The sequence below is a fragment of the Rhinopithecus roxellana genome, chromosome 19 (genome assembly GCF_007565055.1).
Source record: "Rhinopithecus roxellana isolate Shanxi Qingling chromosome 19, ASM756505v1, whole genome shotgun sequence".
Taxonomy (NCBI): Eukaryota; Metazoa; Chordata; class Mammalia; order Primates; family Cercopithecidae; genus Rhinopithecus; species Rhinopithecus roxellana.
Window position 1 is genome coordinate 56,054,177 of NC_044567.1, and position 19,966 is coordinate 56,074,142.

Sequence of the window (19,966 nt, forward strand, 5' to 3'; positions counted from 1 at the left end):
TGAGAAGGGAGGAAAAGTGGAGATACCCAGTTTTGGTTCTAGGGACCGTCCCCTTTTTTCCATCCTGGTCAAGTGATTGGTAGAAGCAAGAGTTGCTTGTTGGAGAGGCCGTGAGTAGCACATGCTTGGGAATTAGGAGCAGGGCAAATGGCCTTGAAAATGGGATGTACCTTCTTCCAGCTCAGCCCCTCATCGTGAACCCAGTTCTCCTGGCAGTGCAGCTAACCATGAAATTCCCTTTAAGTCCAGTGATGAGGCAGAAGCCGGCAGGTCACCCTGGGGCTGGGGAGTCGCAGACAGTCTGAGTGCACAGGCTGGAGGGAGGGCTGGGGAGGGTGGAGCGCACTGGCCCCATGGACTATCTGGGGAATGGTTAGAAGGGGTCTGGAGGAGGCAGTGTGATAGGTGGGGGTTCAGTGCCTTGGGGAGCACTGGCTGGTCCACATTCAGCTGAATCAGGAAGGTCTGTCTACCACAGCTCCCCGCTGCTCTGACAGAGTGGGGTTGATGGCTGGGGTTAAGAGCACTTCAGGGTAGCGTCATCTTTGTCAAAGCCCAGATAAGGACTCTTTCTTTTTTTTTTTTTTTTTTTTTAAGACGGAGTCTTGCTCTGTTGCCCAGGCTGGAGTGCAGTGGTGTGATCTCGGCTCACGGCAACCTCCGCCTCCCGGGTTCACGTCGTTCTCCTGCCTCAGCCTCCCGAGTGGCTGAGACTACAAGCGCCCGCCACCACGCCCAGCTAATTTTTTGTATTTTTAGTAGAGACCGGGTTTCACTGTGTTAGCCAGGACAGTCTCGATCTTCTGACCTCGTGATCCGCCCGCCTCGGCCTCCCAGAGTGCTAGCATTACAGGCGTGAGCCACTGCGCCCGGGCTGAGAAGGACTCTTTTTTTTTTTTTTTTTGAGGTGGAGTCTCGCTCTGTCGCCCGGACTGGAGTGCAGTGGCCAGATCTCAGCTCACTGCAAGCTCCGCCTCCCGGGTTTACGCCATTCTCCTGCCTCAGCCTCCCGAGTAGCTGGGACTACAGGCGCCCGCCACCTCGCCCGGCTAGATTTTGTATTTTTAGTAGAGACGGGGTTTCACCGTGTTAGCCAGGATGGTCTCGATCTCCTGACCTCGTGATCCGCCCGTCTCGGCCTCCCAAAGTGCTGGGATTACAGGCTTGAGCCACCGCGCCCGGCCGAGAAGGACTCTTTAACTCCTTCCTTCCCAGTGCATGATGTTGCATCTCCCCAACTCCTCAGTGCCAGGGATGTGGAGGTTTCTGTTTCCATCCCAAATCACTGTGGTGCTCAAAGGCCCACATGCTTGTCTGTATGGCCGAGGTTAGTATCTGGCCGTGTGGTGTTAACATCTACTGGAAGCCATCCAACAAAGGCATCAGGGGAATCTCGAAGTGTCTGCCCTTTCCCGAGCCACGTTGTCTGGGACAGAAGTCTGGAGATGGAAGAGGGTTGACAGGGTTTCCCAGAGGGTGATCTTTAACCCCATGGACCCGCAGAGATTTCTGAGAACCTTCATCACCCGGTGATCAGCAGTTAGCTGGCCGTGGAGGCAGCTTGCGTGGTGTTTAAGAGGATGAACAGGCCGGGCACAGTGGCTCATGCCTGTAATCACAGCACTTTGGGAGGCCGAGGCGGGTGGATCACGAGGTCAGGAGATCGAGACCGTCCTGGCTAACAAGGTGAAACCCTGTCTTTATTAAAAATACAAAAATTAGCCGGGTGTGGTGGTGGGCGCCTGTAGTAGCAGCTACTCAGGAGGCTGAGGCAGGAGAATGGTGTGAACCTGGGAAGCTGAGGTTGCAGTGAGCCGAGATCTCGCCACTGCACTCCAGCCTGGGCAACAGAGAGACTCCGTCTCAAAAAAAAAAAAAAAAAAGAGCATGAACAGACTGCCAGGGTTCAAGTCCCAGTTCCCACTTACTCTCTGGGTGGGTTACTTAGCTGCTCAGGGCCTCGGTTTTTTCACCTGGAAAATGGAGAAAACAGAGATAACAGTGACATTCACAGTGAGATCACGCTACTGAACGAAGCACTAAGCCGGGCACACAGTAGACATTCTGTGTGTATTATTAGAAGTTTTCCTCCCTTGAGCCCTCAAGATTTGTCTCTCCCTCTACCCTCTATTGTGCTGTGGAGTGAAAGGTCCGAGAGTGCCAGTATTGGACAGAATGTAGACAGAAAAAAGCAAACTATGGCAATGCGAAGGAAAGCAACTGCCACATTTTAGCTTGGAGGATGCTGAAAATAGATTGTTCAAGCCTTTGTAGATAAAAATGTAAAATGTACGCAAATGTATGTGACTCACACAGAAGCATACATCCATGGCTCCTTCACAGTCAGCGCCGGATGTGGCCATCAGGAAAACCCCGCAGTGTGGGGAGAGGGCCCGGGCTTTCTTGGTGGTGGTTGTTTTGAGGAGGGGACAGTGCTGCTGCCTCCTGGGCTGGTGGCTCCTGGTGGGGGCAGCTCACGCCCCTGTTTCCACCTTTCTCCTGGGCTGTCTTCTGAGTGTTCCATGTGGGAAGAAGAGACGCTCTTGGCCCCTCATGGCTCCTCCAACCTCGTGGTCCTCCGAGAGCCTGCTCATTCCCTTCCCATGCCGAAGCTCTATTTCTGGAGCATCTCATTGGAGATGCACGCCCCCTCCCTGCTAAGCTCCAGGTGCCTGCTTGGCCCTCCCAATCCTGTGTGCCAGTCAGGGACAGTGGGAGGGTGACAGCTGCAGGGAGGGGCGGCAAGACACAGCGCTGGTGCCTGACCAGGAGGATTGGGGCTGGGGGAGCCCAGGGGACGCAGGGAGGGGCTAATAATATTGAAAACCATTTCTGCTGCAGCCACCTGTAGAGGCTTCCCCACCCAGAGCATCATCCCCTGCGTCTCCCAGGGGCTCCCCAGCCTGTGATGAATGGGTGACCCCCATCTCCCCAGGGGCAGCTGCAGAGGCCTCTGCTCAAGCCGCTTATGGGGCTTCCTCTCAGCATCCTGGGGGAGGAGCTGGTTCTCCCCTTAAGAACTACATGTGTGTGTCTGTTTGGAGTGATGAGGACTGACCCCCACGCCCCTCCAGCGTTCTGCAGGTGCTGACCACACCCAGGCCCCGGTAAAGGCCAGGCTGACTTAACCTTCCTGGTGGGCCTCTGTAGGGCTGGGCTCCCAGAAGGTTTTCCCCTAAGCTGCCTGGGGATGGGGTGGGGTGGGGACAGCTCCGGTATCTAAACTCACTCTCTGGGGTACCGGGCGCCCTGGGTGGTCCCCACTGCTTCCCTTCCCCTGGGTTCAGGAAGGGGCTTCAGCCTCACTGCCCTGGACCCCCCTGGCCTGACTCCCCTCCACTCCTTCCCTGCTGCAGGGTCACTTGGCCCAAAGAGGTCTGTGTGGAAGCTGCCATGGCTCCCACAGAACCAGCCCACGGGAGACAGGCGTGGGGCCCCCAATCTCTTCACTGCCCTTGGGCGAGGGGATCTTCGTTAGAGGGAATTTCGCTCGAAACGTTCTGTACTCAGGTGTCTTAACCCGACTTGCCACCATTTGTAGGGGATGAAGCAAACAGGATGGGCTTCCAGGCCGCGGCTTGGGGTCCCCAGGAGGGGTCCTGGAGGGGAACACGTGGAGTCCCTGGTGCTTCTCCTGGCTCCAGTTTGTCCCCCGCCCAGCAGGGGCACATGTGGGACTGTCCTGGCCCCACGGTCCCGGGACTTCAGCCCTCCCGGGTCTCCAGCCGCCCCCCTCCATGTGTGGCGGGAACGGCCGCCCTCTGAGGTCAGGAGTGTGGAAAGGGACGAGCTGGGTTAGGTTCGGGAGGAGAGAGGCGCCTCCGCGGTGCGCAGGACGTTCACCCCGTGGGTGCTGCAGCGGGTCTGGCTGGGGGAGGGGCCCGGCCGCGGTTCCCGCCCCCGAAGCCGCGCTTGGAGATCCTGGGCGGGAGGTGATGTCACCCCTGCGGGCGCCCGGGGCCCCCACAGCACCTGGTCGCCAGGATCCTGCTGACCCTGGTGGGGGGGGGGTGCGGGCGAGGGGGGCCCGGGTCTGCGCCGCCGCCCGGAGGCCTCCGAGACCCCCGCGGCCCCTCCTCACCCGGTGCCAGAGCCCCGCTGCCCCCTTAGCCCGGCCGGGGGCGTCCTGCGGGGGGCGGAGCCTCGAGGAGATTGGTCCCGCCCTGCCCCCGCCGCGAAGCCACGCCCTGTAGCGAAGCCCCGCCCCCGCCCCGCCCCCCCCGCGAAGTTGCTAGTCGGCTCCAGGATCCGCAGCTGAGCTCCGCGCGGCCGCAGGGGCCGGGAGGGTTCGGGAGGGTTTTGGGGGCGCCCGCCCCGCCCTCGCCCCCGCCCCGGCCGCTGCGCGCTCCTCCCGGCGACCTGGTTCCAGGCCTCCTCGCCCCGCCGCGTTCGTAACTTCGGCCTCCCCCGGCTCCCGCCCGCCCTCCCTCCTTTGTTGCGCGATGAGGGTCGGGTTTCGGATCTGACCGAGCCGCCGCCGCGGGATGGAGCCGCTCAGCCACCGGGGCCTGCCGCGCCTGTCCTGGATCGACACCCTCTACAGCAGTACGTGTGCCGGGCGGGGACGGAGCGGGGGCGGGACCCCAGGATCGGGGTCGGGACCCCAGGATCGAGATCGGGATCCCAGGATCGGGGTTGGGACCTCAGGCGCCGGACTGGTCTGGGGGTATGGGGGGTGCAGGATCGGGGTCCAGATTGGGGTCGGGGTGGGAATCAGGATCGGGGTCGGGACCCAGGCGCCAGGCTGATCCGGGGGACGCGGGCGGGGGGTCCCCAGAGCAGATTCCCGCGGGCCGGGGGCGGGGACCGTGGGCGGACCCAGCCGAGAGCTGTACCCCCCTCCCACCTGTTGTGAATCCGGCCTCTGCGAGCCTCGGGTGAGGGAGACCCTTCGGGGTGCTGCCCCCGACCCCGGACCAGCAGCTTCTCTGTCCAGGCTGAAGCCTAAAGGCCATTTTGAGAAAGTCGTTGGCACCCGAGTTTGCCACCCAGGGGCACTGGGGCTGTGTGTGGTTCGGGGCCCGGGGGTTCGGGGCAGGGGTGGGATCGAGTGGGAGGGGAGACGGTGGGTACAGATATCCGCGGGGGCCCTTTGGATGTGGGAGCTGAAAATCCCGGGCTCAGCAATCTTTCCTGCCAGCCTCATCACCACCCCCACCCTCATCATCACCACCACCCTCAGAAGGGAAAAAAAAAACAAACCTTCTCGAGTTCTCCACCCCCTCGCTCCCAAATCTGCCTGGGTCATGTGATTGGTCTTGCATGGCCCCAGGGGACACATAACTGATCACGGGTAATGGGGGCGCTTGGGGCGATCGGAGAGCCACCCCCCCACCCCACCACCGCACCTTTCGCGGGTGCTAGAACGGCACCGCCCCTTCTCTCCACCCCTCCCTGAGACACCTTGGCTGGATGCTCTCAGGGATTAGGAAGATGGTCCTCCTGGGCTTACATAGTGGATTTCACCCTTCCTAAGGCCCACGTGAGTGGGACCCTCCCACTCTCTCAGCTCATCTTCCAGGCAGGAGTTGGGGGAGGCGGGTGGGGCCAGGTGGAGCCTGGTTCAGCCTGATTCTAGGCACTGGATACCATAGAACAGGAGCATTTGTTTTATTTTATTTATTTTGAAACGGAGTCTGGCTCTGTCACCCAGACTGGAGTACAGTGGAGGATCCTGGCTCACTGCAGCCTCTGTACCCCGGGTTCAAGTGATTCTTCTGCCTCAGCCTCCCGAGTAGCTGGGATTACAGGAACCCACCACCATACCCGGCTAATTTTTTGTATTTTTAGTAGAGACGGGGTTTCACCATGAGGTCAGGATGGTCTTGAACTCCTGACTTCAGGTGATCCACTGGCCTTGGCCTCCCAAAGTGCTGAGATTACAGGCGTGAGCCACCATGCCCGGCCAACAAGGGCATTTTTAAGCGTCATCCCAGCTAGAGTTCCTTGATAAGTCATATGGGGGGGTGGGAGGAGTAGAAAAGGGTGATGCCTCAAACCTCAGAATATTACCGTGGAGGCTCTGTGGTACCCAGCATTTAACCTCTGACCTCAGCATCCCCTTGGGTCCAGGTCATTCCCTGTATCTTCTTCTCCATCCACCTCCTCCATCCCACGTTCCTTCCTTTCCTCCCCCCAGGAGCTGTCCTTGTGATGGTTCATTCTGCTTTGGTTTCTCAACATCAAAGGGGCAAAGCCGGATCCCCTGGGTGTGGGTCCTGTGCCAAGTGCCACCGCTCCATCTGCTACGTCCTCTGCGGAGGCCAGCGTCGTTGGGTGAAGGTCACGGCCCACGGCTGTGTGGCATGTGTGTGCACGTGTGTCTGCATGAATGGGGGCACACATCTGTTCAGAGCGCCGGTGCAGATCAGCTCCTGACCCGAAGGCAGGATTAGTGACCCTCTCTTAGATGTGCGCTTGCAAACAGCTTGCAAACAGCCGTCATAACAATGCCTCAGATTCACATGTGCTTAGGTTCCTGAGTATTTCTGGCTCTTTGCAAAACCCAGTTCTTGTTTCCCTATTTCCTGAAGTGTGGAATCCTATGGAAACCTGTCTCTAGCTTTCTCTGCGGCAGAAGAAGACTCCCCTGACCTGATCATTTCCAAGGCTTCTATAGCCCACCCTCTTTCCCCCATGCCTGGAGCAAAAAAGCGAAATTGCCTGAGGCCACCTTGCAAATTCCTGATCAGAGGAATGCCAGAAAAGGGAATTAGGCCAAGGCTCTTAGGAGGCTCTGTTGGGCAGCCCTGATTCAGGCAGACTGGCACCTGAGCTGTTGACCCTCCTGCTGCTGCCCTGGCCTCTGGGCGGCTCCTGGGGTGGCCTGGATGGTGGGTGGGAGGGGGCACTGATATGGCTGCAGTGTGAGGAGTCCCTGCCTCCCTCTTCTGAACATCTTATTGGAGAGCTGTAGCAGGAGGCTTCCCGGGGAGGTGCTGTGCAGTCATGTTTGGGCTGTTAGCCATCAACTTTCCTCTTGACAAGAGCCTAAATTAAAAGAAATACCCGGGCTGTCATTTGCCTGGCAGCATGGTTTTGTGGCTCCCAGAGGAAGTTCCTCTGCTTCTCAGGAAGCTGTTTGCTTACCAGGCTCGCAGTCCTGGGTGACAAATCTCCACAAATGCCAGATCCATAGGGAACTGTAAAGGTGGTGTACCCAGGGCGTAGGGCGGCAGTGTGACTTAGAGATGGGAATGACTCAGTGGTAGAGGTTCCCTGCCTTCCCCTCTCTGAGCATTGTTCCTGGTGACAATGATAATAGCATTTCCAGAGCACCTGCTGAATGGCAGGCACTGGGATGGGTACTTTCTCTTCCTCCCTCCCTCCCTCCCTCCTTCCCTCCTTCCCTCCCTCCCTCCCTCCTTCCCTCCTTCCCTCCTTCCCTCCCTCCTTCCCACCTTCCCTCCTTCCCTCCCTCTTTCCCTCCCTTCCTCCCTCCCTCCCTCCTCCCCTCCTTTCCCTCCCTCCCTCCCTCCTTCCCTCCTTCCTTCCCTCCTTCCCTCCTTCCCTCCCTCCTTCCCTCCTTCCTCCCCTCCCTCCCTCCCTTCCTTCCTTCTCTTTCTCTCTCTCTCTTTCTCTTTCTTTTTCTCTCTTTCTTTCTTTTCTGAGACAGGGTCTCCCTCTTTGCCTAGGCTGGAGTATAGTGGTGTGATCTCAGCTCACTGCAACCTCTGCTTCCTGGATTCAAGCAATTCCCCCACCTTAGCCTCCTGAGTAGCTGGGATTACATGTGTGTACCACCACAACCCAGCCAATTTTTGTAGTTTTAGTAGAGATAGAGTTTCCCCGTATTGGTCAGGCTGGTCTTGAACTTCTGACCTCAGGTCATCTTCCCACCTTGTTCTCCCAAAGTGCTGGGATTACAGGCGTGAGCCACTGTGCCCGCCCTGTGCTAGGCACTTTCTATCCATTCTCTCCAAACCTCACAACTCTGCAACTCTTTCAGATTAGGAAAGAGAGGCTCAGTTAGCACAAATCATATACCTAAGATCACATAAGTAACAAATAGCTGAGCTGGAATTCAGATTGTATTCTAGAATAATGAGGAGGACCCTGAGTGTCACCTGGGTATGTCTGAGTTTATTCAAGGTCTTGGAATGTCATGGAATGGGGGGCACCATTCTCTACAGTCCTCTTTGGCAGAGTTCTCCCTGAAACAGTCTGGCAGGGTAAATGGCTTCAATGGATCTGACCCCAACCTGGCCCTGTGCCTCTTGTAGGACCTGGGGTCTGGGCCTGGAGCCCAGGCAGGGACAGCAGAGGCTCTGTCTGAGCTCACTGAGGCTGGTGACTCTCTGCTCCTAAGGTACCAGCCTGCCAGCCAGCCCCTCCCCTCACACACTTCTTGCCTTTGGGGTTGGCAGTTCATTCTTTCTGGTTTTGCCAGAAGGAGTGTGCCCACTTCCATCACAGGTTTGGTGGTCGTTTGATGAGGGGTGGGCAGCAAATGCCCCATCTCTCCTGTGGTAGAAGTCCTGAAGGGCTAGGGTAAGTGTGATTTGTCTGACTCAAGGAGAAGGGTTGGATCCCAGCTGCCAGGGACTCTGGGACTGATGGGAGCAGAGTCCTTTGCCTGTGGAGTGACAGATGGTTTCAGACATCCCCCAGTTCCTGTGTCTGCACCACTCATTTGCCTGCATTAATGTAGCAATGTCAGTTTTACCTCTCAGAACCTTATTCTCTCCCTGGGGCTGGTGTGATGCTCTCTCTGAGGCGCTTTCTTTTTTTTTTTTTTTTTTTGAGACAGAGTCTCGCTGTCTCGCCCAGGCTGGAGTGCAGTGGCGCGATCTCGGCTCACTGCAACCTCCGCCTCCCTGGTTCAAGCGATTATCTTGCCTCAGCTTCCTGAGTAGCTGGGATTAGAGGGGCCCGCCGCCACGCCCGGCTAATTTTTGTATTTTTAGTAGAGACAGGGTTTCACCATGTTGGCCAGGCTGGTCTCCAACTCCTGACCTCAGGTGATCCACCTGCCTTGGCCTCCCAAAGTGCTGGGATTACAGGCATGAGCCACCGCGCCCCGCCATGTTTTCTTGGTCATAAGTCCTCTATGTCTTTTACCACCCTTTCCACTAAACACTTACCATCTTCTCTTTATTTTGTTTTTTATTTTCCCAATCCCGTGGGATTAGATTGGATTAAATTAAGTTCTGCGGAGTAGCCCAAAATGGGGGCGGAGCTGTGCTCTGAAACTTTCTCTGTCCCTGGGATTCTCCAAGCAGATCTGGATTAAGACATACGTGTGTCCCAGGCAGGTTGATTATCTGGCACCTCTTCAAATGGAAAATCTTTATATTTGGGTTTAGGACTTATTTAGAGGAAAGGCAGAGACTGCATTTAAAGCCTCTCGCTTTGCCATTTCAGCCTCCATTTGGTCCCAAGTAATTTAGTCCTGGTCTCAAGCATACCTTCCCTACTGAGCCAAGCAAGAGCCTGCAGTGACTTGGCCCTCATGGAAGGCAGAACGTGACCATCTGTTGTTACTAGAGCCTGCCTTTTGGAGCTCACTTCCCTTACCCCAAGCAACATTTCCAAGGGCGATTTCAGTCTCTTGTGGTATTTTCATGCCCTTTATAGATTCAGTGCCTCATCCATGGGCCAGGAAAGTTATTTGGGGCAGTGGGGATGCAAGCCTGTCTCCAGGTGGTCATGAGCCTGCCTCAGTTTCTCATCTGAGCCCGACGTTTCCTACACCAGGGACCAAGCCACTTGACTGACAGCCTGTGTGCGTTTGATCAGAGCAGCTCAGTTCTCCGGGCCGTGTCAGACCACTCCACGTGTGCTAGTGAGCGCCTGCTGGCGGATGTTCGCATGTTCTCCGAATAGCCCAGTAATTTATTCCTTTTTGTCAACACCGGCCCATAATCGTCATGGCTGCTGGAGTCTCAGAGGTGGGGCTGACAGAAGAATTAAATCATCTACTCAGAGAAACTGAAGTTTTTGTGGTCGTGATTGTTGCTACTGTTGTTCTTTGGGAAAAGGGAGGAAATTTGTGGAGAATTGGCTGGAAGATGCTGTTAGGAGCCTGGAAGATGGGGAATGGTGAGGAGGCTTTGCCTCACTCTTGGGGGTAGGATGGAAGACTTATTCTCTGAGGTACGATCTGCTTTCTGGGACGATTCCAGTACCTTCCTTGTGCCCGTTCCTCTGAGGGAGGGCATGACGGCTCTCATGGGTGTTGTGTGGATTAATTCATACGTATAAAGTGCTTTGAAGGTGAGGAGTGCTGTTGAGCTGCTCGGCTGTCTGGCTCATCCGCTCTTCATCCGGGAAAGCCTTGAGGGACTGGGAAAGGCTGGCACGTGACTTAGGAAGGGGCAGGGAATGTGGCAAGAGGACTGGCAGGAACGGTATCGGACCAGCTTTGAGGCGGTGCCTCCCCAGCGGCTCCTGCACAGGCCCTCCATGGGTTTTGGTTGCCTGAGTACGGGCAGGAAAAGAAAACTCGAGTTCTTGGCTCCTTGAGCTCCTCCCCCAGCAGAAATCCCTATTAGCTGAAACCTGTTAGCTGGCCCGTTCCCGAACTTCCTGGTGTGTGGATCTGGTCATTGTAGTCGCTTGTAGTGGAGTCAGAGATCCCCAAGGGAGTCTTGTGCTTTGCTAGGGTGTGTGATTGGAAGATTTCACTGCCAGTGTTTGCGGCAGCTGTTTGGCTCAGCTTGAGCCCTTTGGGGCAAACCGAGGGCAGGCAACTTCAAGACAACCCTGTGCCCGCTGACCCTGCCAGGCCCTTGGTGGTGGCAGGTGACGGTGATGTGTGGGGGGTGGGCTGAGGTGATGTGTGGGGGGTGGGCTGAGGTGATGTGTGGGGGGTGGACTGAGGTGATGTGTGGGGGGGTGGGCTGAGGGATGTGTGTGGGATAGACTGAGGTGATGTGTGTGGGGTGTGGGCTGAGGTGATGTGGGGGAGGTGGGGCTGAGGTGATGTGTGGGGAGTGGGCTGAGGTGATGTGGGGGTTGGGCTGAGGTGATGTTTGGGGGTTGGGCTGAGGTGATGTGGGGGTGGGCTGAGGTGATGTTTGGGGGTTGGGCTGAGGTGATGTTTGGGGGTTGGGCTGAGGTGATGTGTGGGGGGTGGGCTGAGGTGATGAGTGGGCGGTGGACTGAGGTGATGTGTGGGGGGTGGACTGAGGTGATGTGTGTGGGGTTGGGCTGAGGTGATGTGTGGGGGGTGGGCTGAGGTGATGTGTGGGGGGTGGGCTGAGGTGATGTGTGGGGGGTGGACTGAGGTGATGTGTGGGGGGTGGACTGAGGTGATGTGTGTGGGGTTGGGCTGAGGTGATGTGTGGGGGGTGGGCTGAGGTGATGTGTGTGGAGTGTGGGCTGAGGTGATGTGTGGGGGGTGGGCTGAGGTGATGTGTGGGGGGTGGACTGAGGTGATGTGTGGGGGGTGGACTGAGGTGATGTGTGTGGGGTTGGGCTGAGGTGATGTGTGTGGAGTGTGGGCTGAGGTGATGTGTGTGGGGTGGGCTGAGGTGATGTGTGGGGGGTGGACTGAGGTGATGTGTGGGGGGTGGACTGAGGTGATGTGTGTGGGGTGGGCTGAGGTGATGTGTGTGGGGTGGGCTGAGGTGATATGGGGGTGGACTGAGGTGAATTGTGGGGGCGTGGTCTGAGGTGATATGGGGGGTGGACTGAGGTGAATTGTGGAGGGTGAGGCTGAGGTGATGTGGGGGGCGTGGTCTGAGGTGATGTAGGGGGCGTGGTCTGAGGTGATATGGGGGGTGGACTGAGGTGAATTGTGGAGGGTGAGGCTGAGGTGATGTGGGGGGCGTGGTCTGAGGTGATATGGTGGTGGACTGAGGTGAATTGTGGGGGCGTGGTCTGAGGTGATATGGGGTGGACTGAGGTGAATTGTGGAGGGTGAGGCTGAGGTGATGTGGGGGGCGTGGTCTGAGGTGATGTGGGGGGTTGGGCTGAGGTGATGTTTGGGGTGTGGACTGAGGTGATGTTTGGGGTGTTTGCTGAGGTGATGTGGGGTGGGGTGGAGTATCCTCTTCGTTCTGTATTCTTGGTACTTTCCTCATAGTGACTGTACCGGGGGGAGAGTTCTGCAGCTTGCCTGTCTCTAGGGTTGTGACGTGGGGAGGCTCTTTGTGACATGTGGTCTCGGCTCGTCTCCACAAGTGAGAAAGTCCATTGCTGCTGTGGGGAGTAGCTTGTTTTTTTTTTTTTTTTTTCTTCTTTTTCTTTTTTTTTTTTTGAGACGGTGTCTCGCTCTGTTGCCTAGACTGGAGTGCAATGGCATAATCTCAGCTGACTGCAACCTCCATCTCCGGGGTTCAAGAGATTCTCCTGCCTCAGCCTCCTGAGTACCTGGGATTACAGACGCCCACCACCATGCCCGGCTAATTTTTGTATTTTTAGTAGAGATGGGGTTTTACCATGTTGGTTAGGCTGGTCTCGATCTCTTCACCTCGTGATCCACCCACCTTGGGCTCCCAAAGTGCTGGGATTTCAGGCATGAGCCACTGCTCCCGGCCCGGGAGTAGCTTGCATTTCTTAGGGCAAGATATGGTCAGTTGGGGACATGGCGATGCTGGGAGGCAGTGGGAATGTTCCAGTGGTCCCTGAAGCTTGAGGAGAACCTGACCCAGACCTTGTGAAGGGGGAAGGGAGAAAGAAATCAGGGCAATAGGCTATGGAGGGCACCCCCATATGGAGGCTGAAGATAAAGCCCAGTCCCACCCCTGCCTCGGCATTTGGCAAAGAGCCCTTTGAGGTGGAACCGGCTGAGGCCGTGACTACTGTGGATGCGGCAGCAGCTTCTCTGTCCCCGGATGGAGACCTGACTGGGGCCTCTCACTCAGTTTTCTCATCCAGGCTTTATCCTGCATCCTCCTCCTGCCCTTCCTTCCTCCCCACACACCAGAGCAAAAGATGAATCTGGGTTTACCGGCCAGACGGAAAATGTCAGAGTCAACCTGGGCTTCAGTAGATGGGGCCAGATGGGGTGGGCTCTATGGTGACCTGATTGATTGATTGGGTGCCACTCCCCTCTTTCTTCTTTTTTTGAGATGAAGATTCACTGTTGTTGTCCAGGTTGGAGGGCAATGGCATGATCTCGGCCCACTGCAACCTCTGCCTCCCGGGTTCAAGCCATTCTCCTGCCTCAGCCTCCCGAGTAGCTGGGATTATAGGCATGCACCACCATGCCCAGCTAATTTTGTGTTTTTAGTAGAGATGGGATTTCTCCATGTTGATCAGGCTGGTCTCGAACTCCTGACCTCAGGTGATCTGCCTGCCTCAGCCTCCCACAGTTTTGGAATTACAGGCATGAGCCGCTCCCAGCCTCACTCCCCTCCTTCTTGTCCCTGCCCTCACCTCTGATGCCTTCGTATGCCTCTAGGTCACAGGTGGACATGGCACATGTGATAGGGCATTTTGCCTAAGGTGAGCAAGGTCTCCAGAAAGTCTTGGGTGGTTGGGAGGCCTCAGGTAAACCAGAGCCAAGGGAGCTCAGAGTCCTTGTCACTCTGGGCAGCGTGGCTCTTGGCCTCCCCAGGGGCATCGGTGGAGCTGGTGCTGCCTAGGGAAGCCCGGTATTGACCAGGGATCTGTGGGTTTACTCGGGGCTGTTGGGGAAGGATGTAGCCATCATTACCTTCGTGGGATTGAAGGACTGCTTCTGTGAGTGTTCTGGGCTAACTAACCCCTTCCTCCTGGGCATCCGCTCCTGGGCAGCAGCAAAGGTTTAATGGGTCAAGATTATGGGGACCAAAGATGCGGTGTAATTAAGCCGGTTATTTCTCTGACTGGGAGCATCTACTCCTCGCAGCCGCAATTGACTTCCTCACTTGTGGTTACCCCATTCGATGTGCACTACCTTGGGCCTAAACAATCCATATGTCATCTTTTTGAGTGAGTCTCTCCCTTGAAGGCAACGTTTGAGAAAGACCCCTCTGGGAATTGTGGGGTCAGGGTGGCAGTGTGTGCTATGCAAGGATGCCCCCGGAGTTGTTCTGTGCAGTGGCGCCCATGGGGGCCTCTTTGGGAACTGTGTCTGGGCTCTGTAGAGGGACATAGAAACCTCATCCTTGGGTCTCCCAGGATCCTGGGGCCCAGTGAAAAGAAAATCTATCAGTCCTGCTGGGTTCATAGAAATTAGAGTTTTTAATTTGGTGTAGAAAGAATGGAAGAGACAGGCTGGGCACAGTGGCTCACGCCTGTAATCCCAGCACTTTGGGAAGCCGAGATGGGTGGATCACCTGAGGTCAGGAGTTGGAGACCAGCCTGGCCAACATGGTGAAACCCTGTCTCTACTAAAAATACAAAAATTAGCCATGCATGGTGGTGGGCCCCTATAATCCCAGCTACTCAGGAGGCTGAGGCAGGAGAGTTGCTTGAACCTGGGAGGCGGAGGTTGCTATGAGCCGAGATCGTACCATTGCACTCCAGCCTGGGCAACAGAGTGAGAGTCCATCTCAAAATAAACTAAGTTAATTAATTCAAGGTCACAGACTACAAGCCAGGAATTGTGCACTAGGCTGGCTCCGCTCTAAACTGTGCTCTGTCTCCCACATTCTTACCCTTCACAGCGGTGCCAGGGGAGGCTCCTTGATGCTGGTATTTCACTGAGTTGGATGGATCTGGGTTCATTTCTCTAGCTAGAAAGACAGTTGTGAAGACTGCGTCTTGCCCCCGACCCCCCATGATATGAGGAGACGGCTCTCTACCCCCAGGTATCCTGGAAGCACTGGGAGCGTCCACCAACTGGGCTGCCTCTTCCTAGAGGGATGAGCCTGAGGAAATCTCCTCATGGGCACTTGGAACCCACGTGTCCGCATTACCCACCTGCCTGCATTACCCATGTGCCTGCATCATTACCCACGTACCTGCATTACCCACGTGCCTGCATCATTACCCACGTACCTGCATTACCCACGTGCCTGCGTCATTACCCATGTGCCTGCATTACCCACGTGCCTGCGTCATTACCCACGTACCTGCATTACCCACGTGCCTGCATTACCCATGTGCCTGCATCATTACCCATGTACCTGCATTACCCACGTACTTGCATTACCCACATGCCTACATTACCCATGTGCCTGCATTACCCACGTGCCTGCATTACCCACGTGCCCGCATTACCCACGTGCCTGCGTCATTACCCACGTGCCTGCATCATTACCCACATGCCTGCATCACCCACGTGCCTTTGTTACTCACGTGCCCGCATTACCCACCTGCCTGGACTACCCACGTGCCTGCATCATTACCCACGTGCCTGCATTACCCACGTGCCTGCATCATTACCCACGTGCCTGCATCATCCACATGCCTGTGTCACCCACGTGCCGTTATTACCCACGTGCCCGCATTACCCACCTGCCTGCACTACCCACGTGCCTGCACTACCCACATGCCTGCATCATTACCCATGTGCCTGCATTACCCACGTGCCTGCATTACCCACGTGCCTGCGTCACCCACGTGCCTGCATCATTACCCACATGCCTGCATTACCCACCTGCCTGCATTACCCACGTGCCCACATTACCCACCTGCCTGCATTATCCACCTGCCTGCATTACCCGCGTGCCTGAATCATTACCCATGTGCCTGCATTACCCACGTGCCCGCATTACCCACGTGCCCGCATTACCCACCTGCCTGCATTATCCACGTGCCTGCATTACCCACGTAACTGCATTACCCACCTGCCTGCATTATCCATGTGCCTGTATTACCCACGTGCCTGCGTTACTGCGTTCCTGGGATTACTGGCAAGAAATGCTGATTGTTAACATACACAAACACACCCCCCCACACACAAACACACACAAACACACCCCCCCACACAAACACAAACACAGAAAGGGAGAGTGAGAATAGACTTTGGCGGTTGGGATGGAGCAGGGCCAGTGCCCAGTTTCTAGAGCGAGGCCAGGGGCAAGGACGTGGGGATTTGGCAGAGCCCACGCGTGCTGGCCTTGCTCTCCAGCCTTTTAAAATCCACCTCCACAGTTTCAAAAGGAAAATAAAGAAAGCCCTCAGCCATAAATCAGGCCACTGAGCACCAAGGCCCTTTGCCGAGGCCCAGGGCCTGCTGGGCTGCAGAGCCAGCTGCTGTGTTTGAACTCTCCCGCATGCAGCATGTTAATGACGGGGTGGTGCAGACCCTCCAGACCCAGTCCCACACCCACGACCGCCCTCGAGCCCAGAGAGTCCCCCGCAGAGAGTCCAGCAGCCTGGGGGAAAGCCTGTGTCTGGGGGGCTTACACCTTAGCAGAGCCCCCTTTGGCTGAGACTTCAAATCAAGCCAGACCCTTCTGTAGCTCTGGATTCTGGCCAGATGAAAGGCAACCCCTGACACAGGTCTTTTGAGCCCGTTTCCCAATAGGAATAAAAGTAACACAGTAATTGATTGGACACCTCACGGGTGCCAGAGTTGAGCGAGTGTTCTCACGTTTGTGATCTCCTTTCATCTTCACAGTAAACCTATGAAAGGTTGTTACCCTGATTTGAAGGATAAGAAGGGGGATGGCCATTGTTCTTGGCCTCTGCTGGTGACTTCTGCCATGGGGGGCACCATGAGGGGGGACACATGAGGTCTCCTCTGCCCTCCTCTGCTCACCCTCTTCCTGTGCAGCAGAAGCTCAGTCATCCTCTGACTTTGCTAATGCCTCTGTCTAGACAAAACCCAAGTCCTCCCTACCTCCTCTTTCCCCTGCAGGGCCAGCTTTGGTGTTAATGGAGCAGAAAGCCTTGGTAGTTACTTTGTGAGTGCGTCACGGGGAGGGTCCTGAGAGACCAGCTGGTGTCCACCCAGCTGCGTGGAACAGCCACCTTGACTTGATGGAGGCCAGCAGGCGTTTTGCAGACCTCGTGGCAGCTCCTGACCCACGTTCCCCCTTGGGAGGCCTGGATGAGCTGGGGCCCCACGTGCCATGCTTGGGTGTAGAATCTTCAGAAACCAAAGGCAGGAGCTGATTCGGTCTCCTGCTCTCTGGCAAGAGAGGGTGGAATACACATTGGCTGTCAGGAGAGCTGCTGCTTCTAGCCGGATGGCCCTGCTGCAGCTGGTCAGCTGCCAGCATAGCCAGGCCCCTATTGGGGGTACCTGCAGTGTCTGTTGTCAAGCCCCTCCCTGAGTTAAGAACCTTGTTCCCTTTCTAATTGCCTGTGGCTGAGCTAAACCCATTTTCTCTCCTTCCATGGGTTCAGTGGGGCATCGCCTTTCCTGCCATATTCAGTCCAGACTGTGGGAACTTCTTGTTATCCATTCCAGTTTCCCAGCACACTGCCCGGTCTCTAGCCAGTAAGGCCCCTCACTATCCTGCAAACCTCTGTGCTCCAAGGATCTCCTAACCAGCTTCAAGCCTCAACTCAGCTATCACCATCTCCAGGAAGCCCTCCAGGTCTGATTCGAGCACTGGTCTTAGTGAGATCCCTGGCTCAGAGTCCCTAATGCTGCTTGCTCTGGCTCACATCACTTAGTACTTTCTTATCTTTTTTTTGAGACAGAGTCTCACTCTTGTCGCCCAGGCTGGATTGCAATGGCGCAATCTCCACAACCTCTCAGCTGACTCCTACCTCTGCCTCCCAGTTAGTGATTCTCCCGCCTCAGCCTACTGAGTAGCTGGGATTACAGGTGTGCGCCACCACGCCCCGCTAATTTTTGTATTTTTAGCAGAGATGGAGTTTCACCATGTTGGCCAGGCTGGTTTTGAACTCCTGACCTCAAGTGATCCGCCCGCCTTGGCCTCCCAAAGTGCTGGGATGACAGACGTGAGCCACCGTGCCCGGCTGATACCATGTTGTTTTCTAGTGTTTACCTGTGCAGTGTTTCATGCCAGTTGTCATCTCTTCTCTGCCAGACTCTCAACTCCTTAGAGACACAAAGGATAACAACAAAGGCTGCCGTGATAGGATGCCAGATGTTCGTTGTCCTGTGCGCTTTGCTAACAGTATCCCATTTAACCTCCAGCTACCTGCTGAGTTCTTAGCCATTTTTATCCTGTTTCATGCTTCCGCAAGACTTCCCAGAGGTCACACAACACAGATCTGTCTGCATGCCTCAGCCTGTGTTCTTTGCCAGAAGCGCCCAATGCCAGGGTCTGGGGCATGAGACCACAGGTTGGGGCCCAGGCCTCTGCATGTCTGAAAAACTCCTCGGCTCGTGCCCTCTGCTCGGGGGACCGAGCCTTCACCACGGTGGTTCTCCTTTCCCCACAACACCCAGCCAAGCACTGAGCAGGTGGAACCCTGGGAAATGCTGCTTTGTGGTTGGCTGGGGTCGGAGGTGGCTATGAAAAGAGGAAGCGCGTTGGGGCTCTGGGTCCCTGGATCCAGCACTTGGGATGCCCCGGAGAGTCTTGGAGCAGGGAGGATCCAAGTAGGAGGTGGAGGTGGGTGTTAGGAGGGAAGAAGGGCCATGAGAAGGGGATACTGGAGACATCCAACCAGTGGCTTCTCTCTCTGCCCAGCCAGAGCTCAGTGCTTTGCCTCACCAGAGAAGATGAATCACTCGGGTATCACGGGGTCCCCCAGCTCCTGTGGAAGGTCCGCCATGACGGAAATGCAGGTTCTGATTTGGCAGGTCCGGAGCCTTGGATTCTGCATTTCTTTCTTTCTTTTGTTTGTTTGTTGTTTTTGAGACGGAGTCGGACTCTGTCACCTGGGCTGGAGTGCAGTGTCACGATCTCAGCTCTCACTGTAGCCTCCTCCTCCCAGTTCAAGCGATTCTCCTGCCTCTGCCTCCCGAGTAGCTGGGATTACAGGTGCGTGCTACCATGCCCGGCTAATTTTTTTTTTTTTTTTTGTATTTTTAGTAGAGACGAGGTTTCACTGTGTTGGTCAGGCTGGTCTTGAACTCCTGACCTCAGGTGATTTGCCCGCCTCGGCCTCCCAAAGTGCTGGGATGACAGGTGTGAGCCACCGCGCCCAGCCGGGAATCTGTATTTCTAGCAAGCCCCAGGTGAGGCCTGTGCTGCCCACACTGGGTGGGAAGAACCAGGCACCCGCAACATCTGCCCTCCAAGCCTTTGTAGCTCCCTCCTTCCTGGAGGATAAACTCTAAACTCCTTAGCACAACGTGGGAGTCTTTTCAGAGACTGGCTCCAACCATCTCCAGCCGCAGCCTCCCCTCCTGGCCCCACTACCACACCCCTGGGCCTCCGGCCACACTGAGCCTCTCCTGGTTTCCCAGGCATACCACGCTCTCCCATTCATAGTTTGGTGCCTTTTGTATATGCTGTTCCTCTGCCTGGGGATGCTGTTGGCCTTTCTCAGCCAGGTCAAGAGGAGGCTAAATGTCACCTGCTTGAGTGTCAGGACCGGGGACTGGGGACTGGGCACTGGACCTAGACCCTTGGCCCTGGAGAGAAGCCCTCCATGGGGCCGCAGCCCTCCCCTGTCCCTGTGCACAGAAAAGCTTAGCCCTGCAGCCACATGGAGTCAGGCGACTTGGCTGTCCTGCTTTGAACGTTTGGCGTTCCTTATCACCTCTGAGTAAAAATAGAGCTGAGAATGACCAAAGTGAAACTCCACCTCAGGCTCTGGGAGAGCGGAGGTGGGACCGCGCTGGGGAGGGTAGGTGTGGGTACTCCGAGGGGTTGAGGCCATCTGCGTGGGCTCTGGGAGAGTGGAGGTGGGGACCGTGCTGGGGAGGGTGGGTGCGGGCACCCTGGGAGGCAGGGGCCGAGGCCATCTGCATGGTCTCTGGGAGAGCAGAAGTGGGACCATGCCGGGGAGGGTGGGTGTGGCACTCCCGGGGGCTGAGGCCATCTGCGTGGGCTCTGGGGAGGGGCCCCTGAGAGCCGGGCAGATCTGCCGGGCAATGAGGTCTACGCCCTGGACTCAGAGAGACCATAGCACCCTCAGGGCTGCTCTCACTTGAAAGTTTTCGTTCTGGGGCTGGTCATGGTGGCTCATGCCTGTAATCCCAGTACTTTGGGAGGCCGAGGCGGGCAGATCACCTGAGGTCAGGAGTTCGAGACCAGCCCAACCAACATGGTGAAAC

General features: G+C 56.4%; 1 protein-coding gene across 5 annotated transcripts in view; it reads left to right on the forward strand.

Moving 5' to 3' along the window:
• Positions 1-19,966, forward strand: part of ABR (ABR activator of RhoGEF and GTPase) — a 232,595-nt gene that overhangs the window by 47,498 nt on the left and 165,131 nt on the right. The window contains exon 1 of one of the 5 annotated variants that reach the window (XM_030924179.1): positions 4,298-4,545. The exons of 3 other annotated variants lie outside the window; for them this stretch is intronic. In XM_030924179.1, coding sequence (XP_030780039.1) covers positions 4,485-4,545 — 61 coding nt within the window. In that variant the 5' untranslated portion in view covers positions 4,298-4,484. Of the gene's footprint in view, positions 1-4,297; positions 4,546-19,966 lie in introns of those variants that run through there. One more of the 5 variants, XM_010373484.2, reaches the window with a different exon arrangement.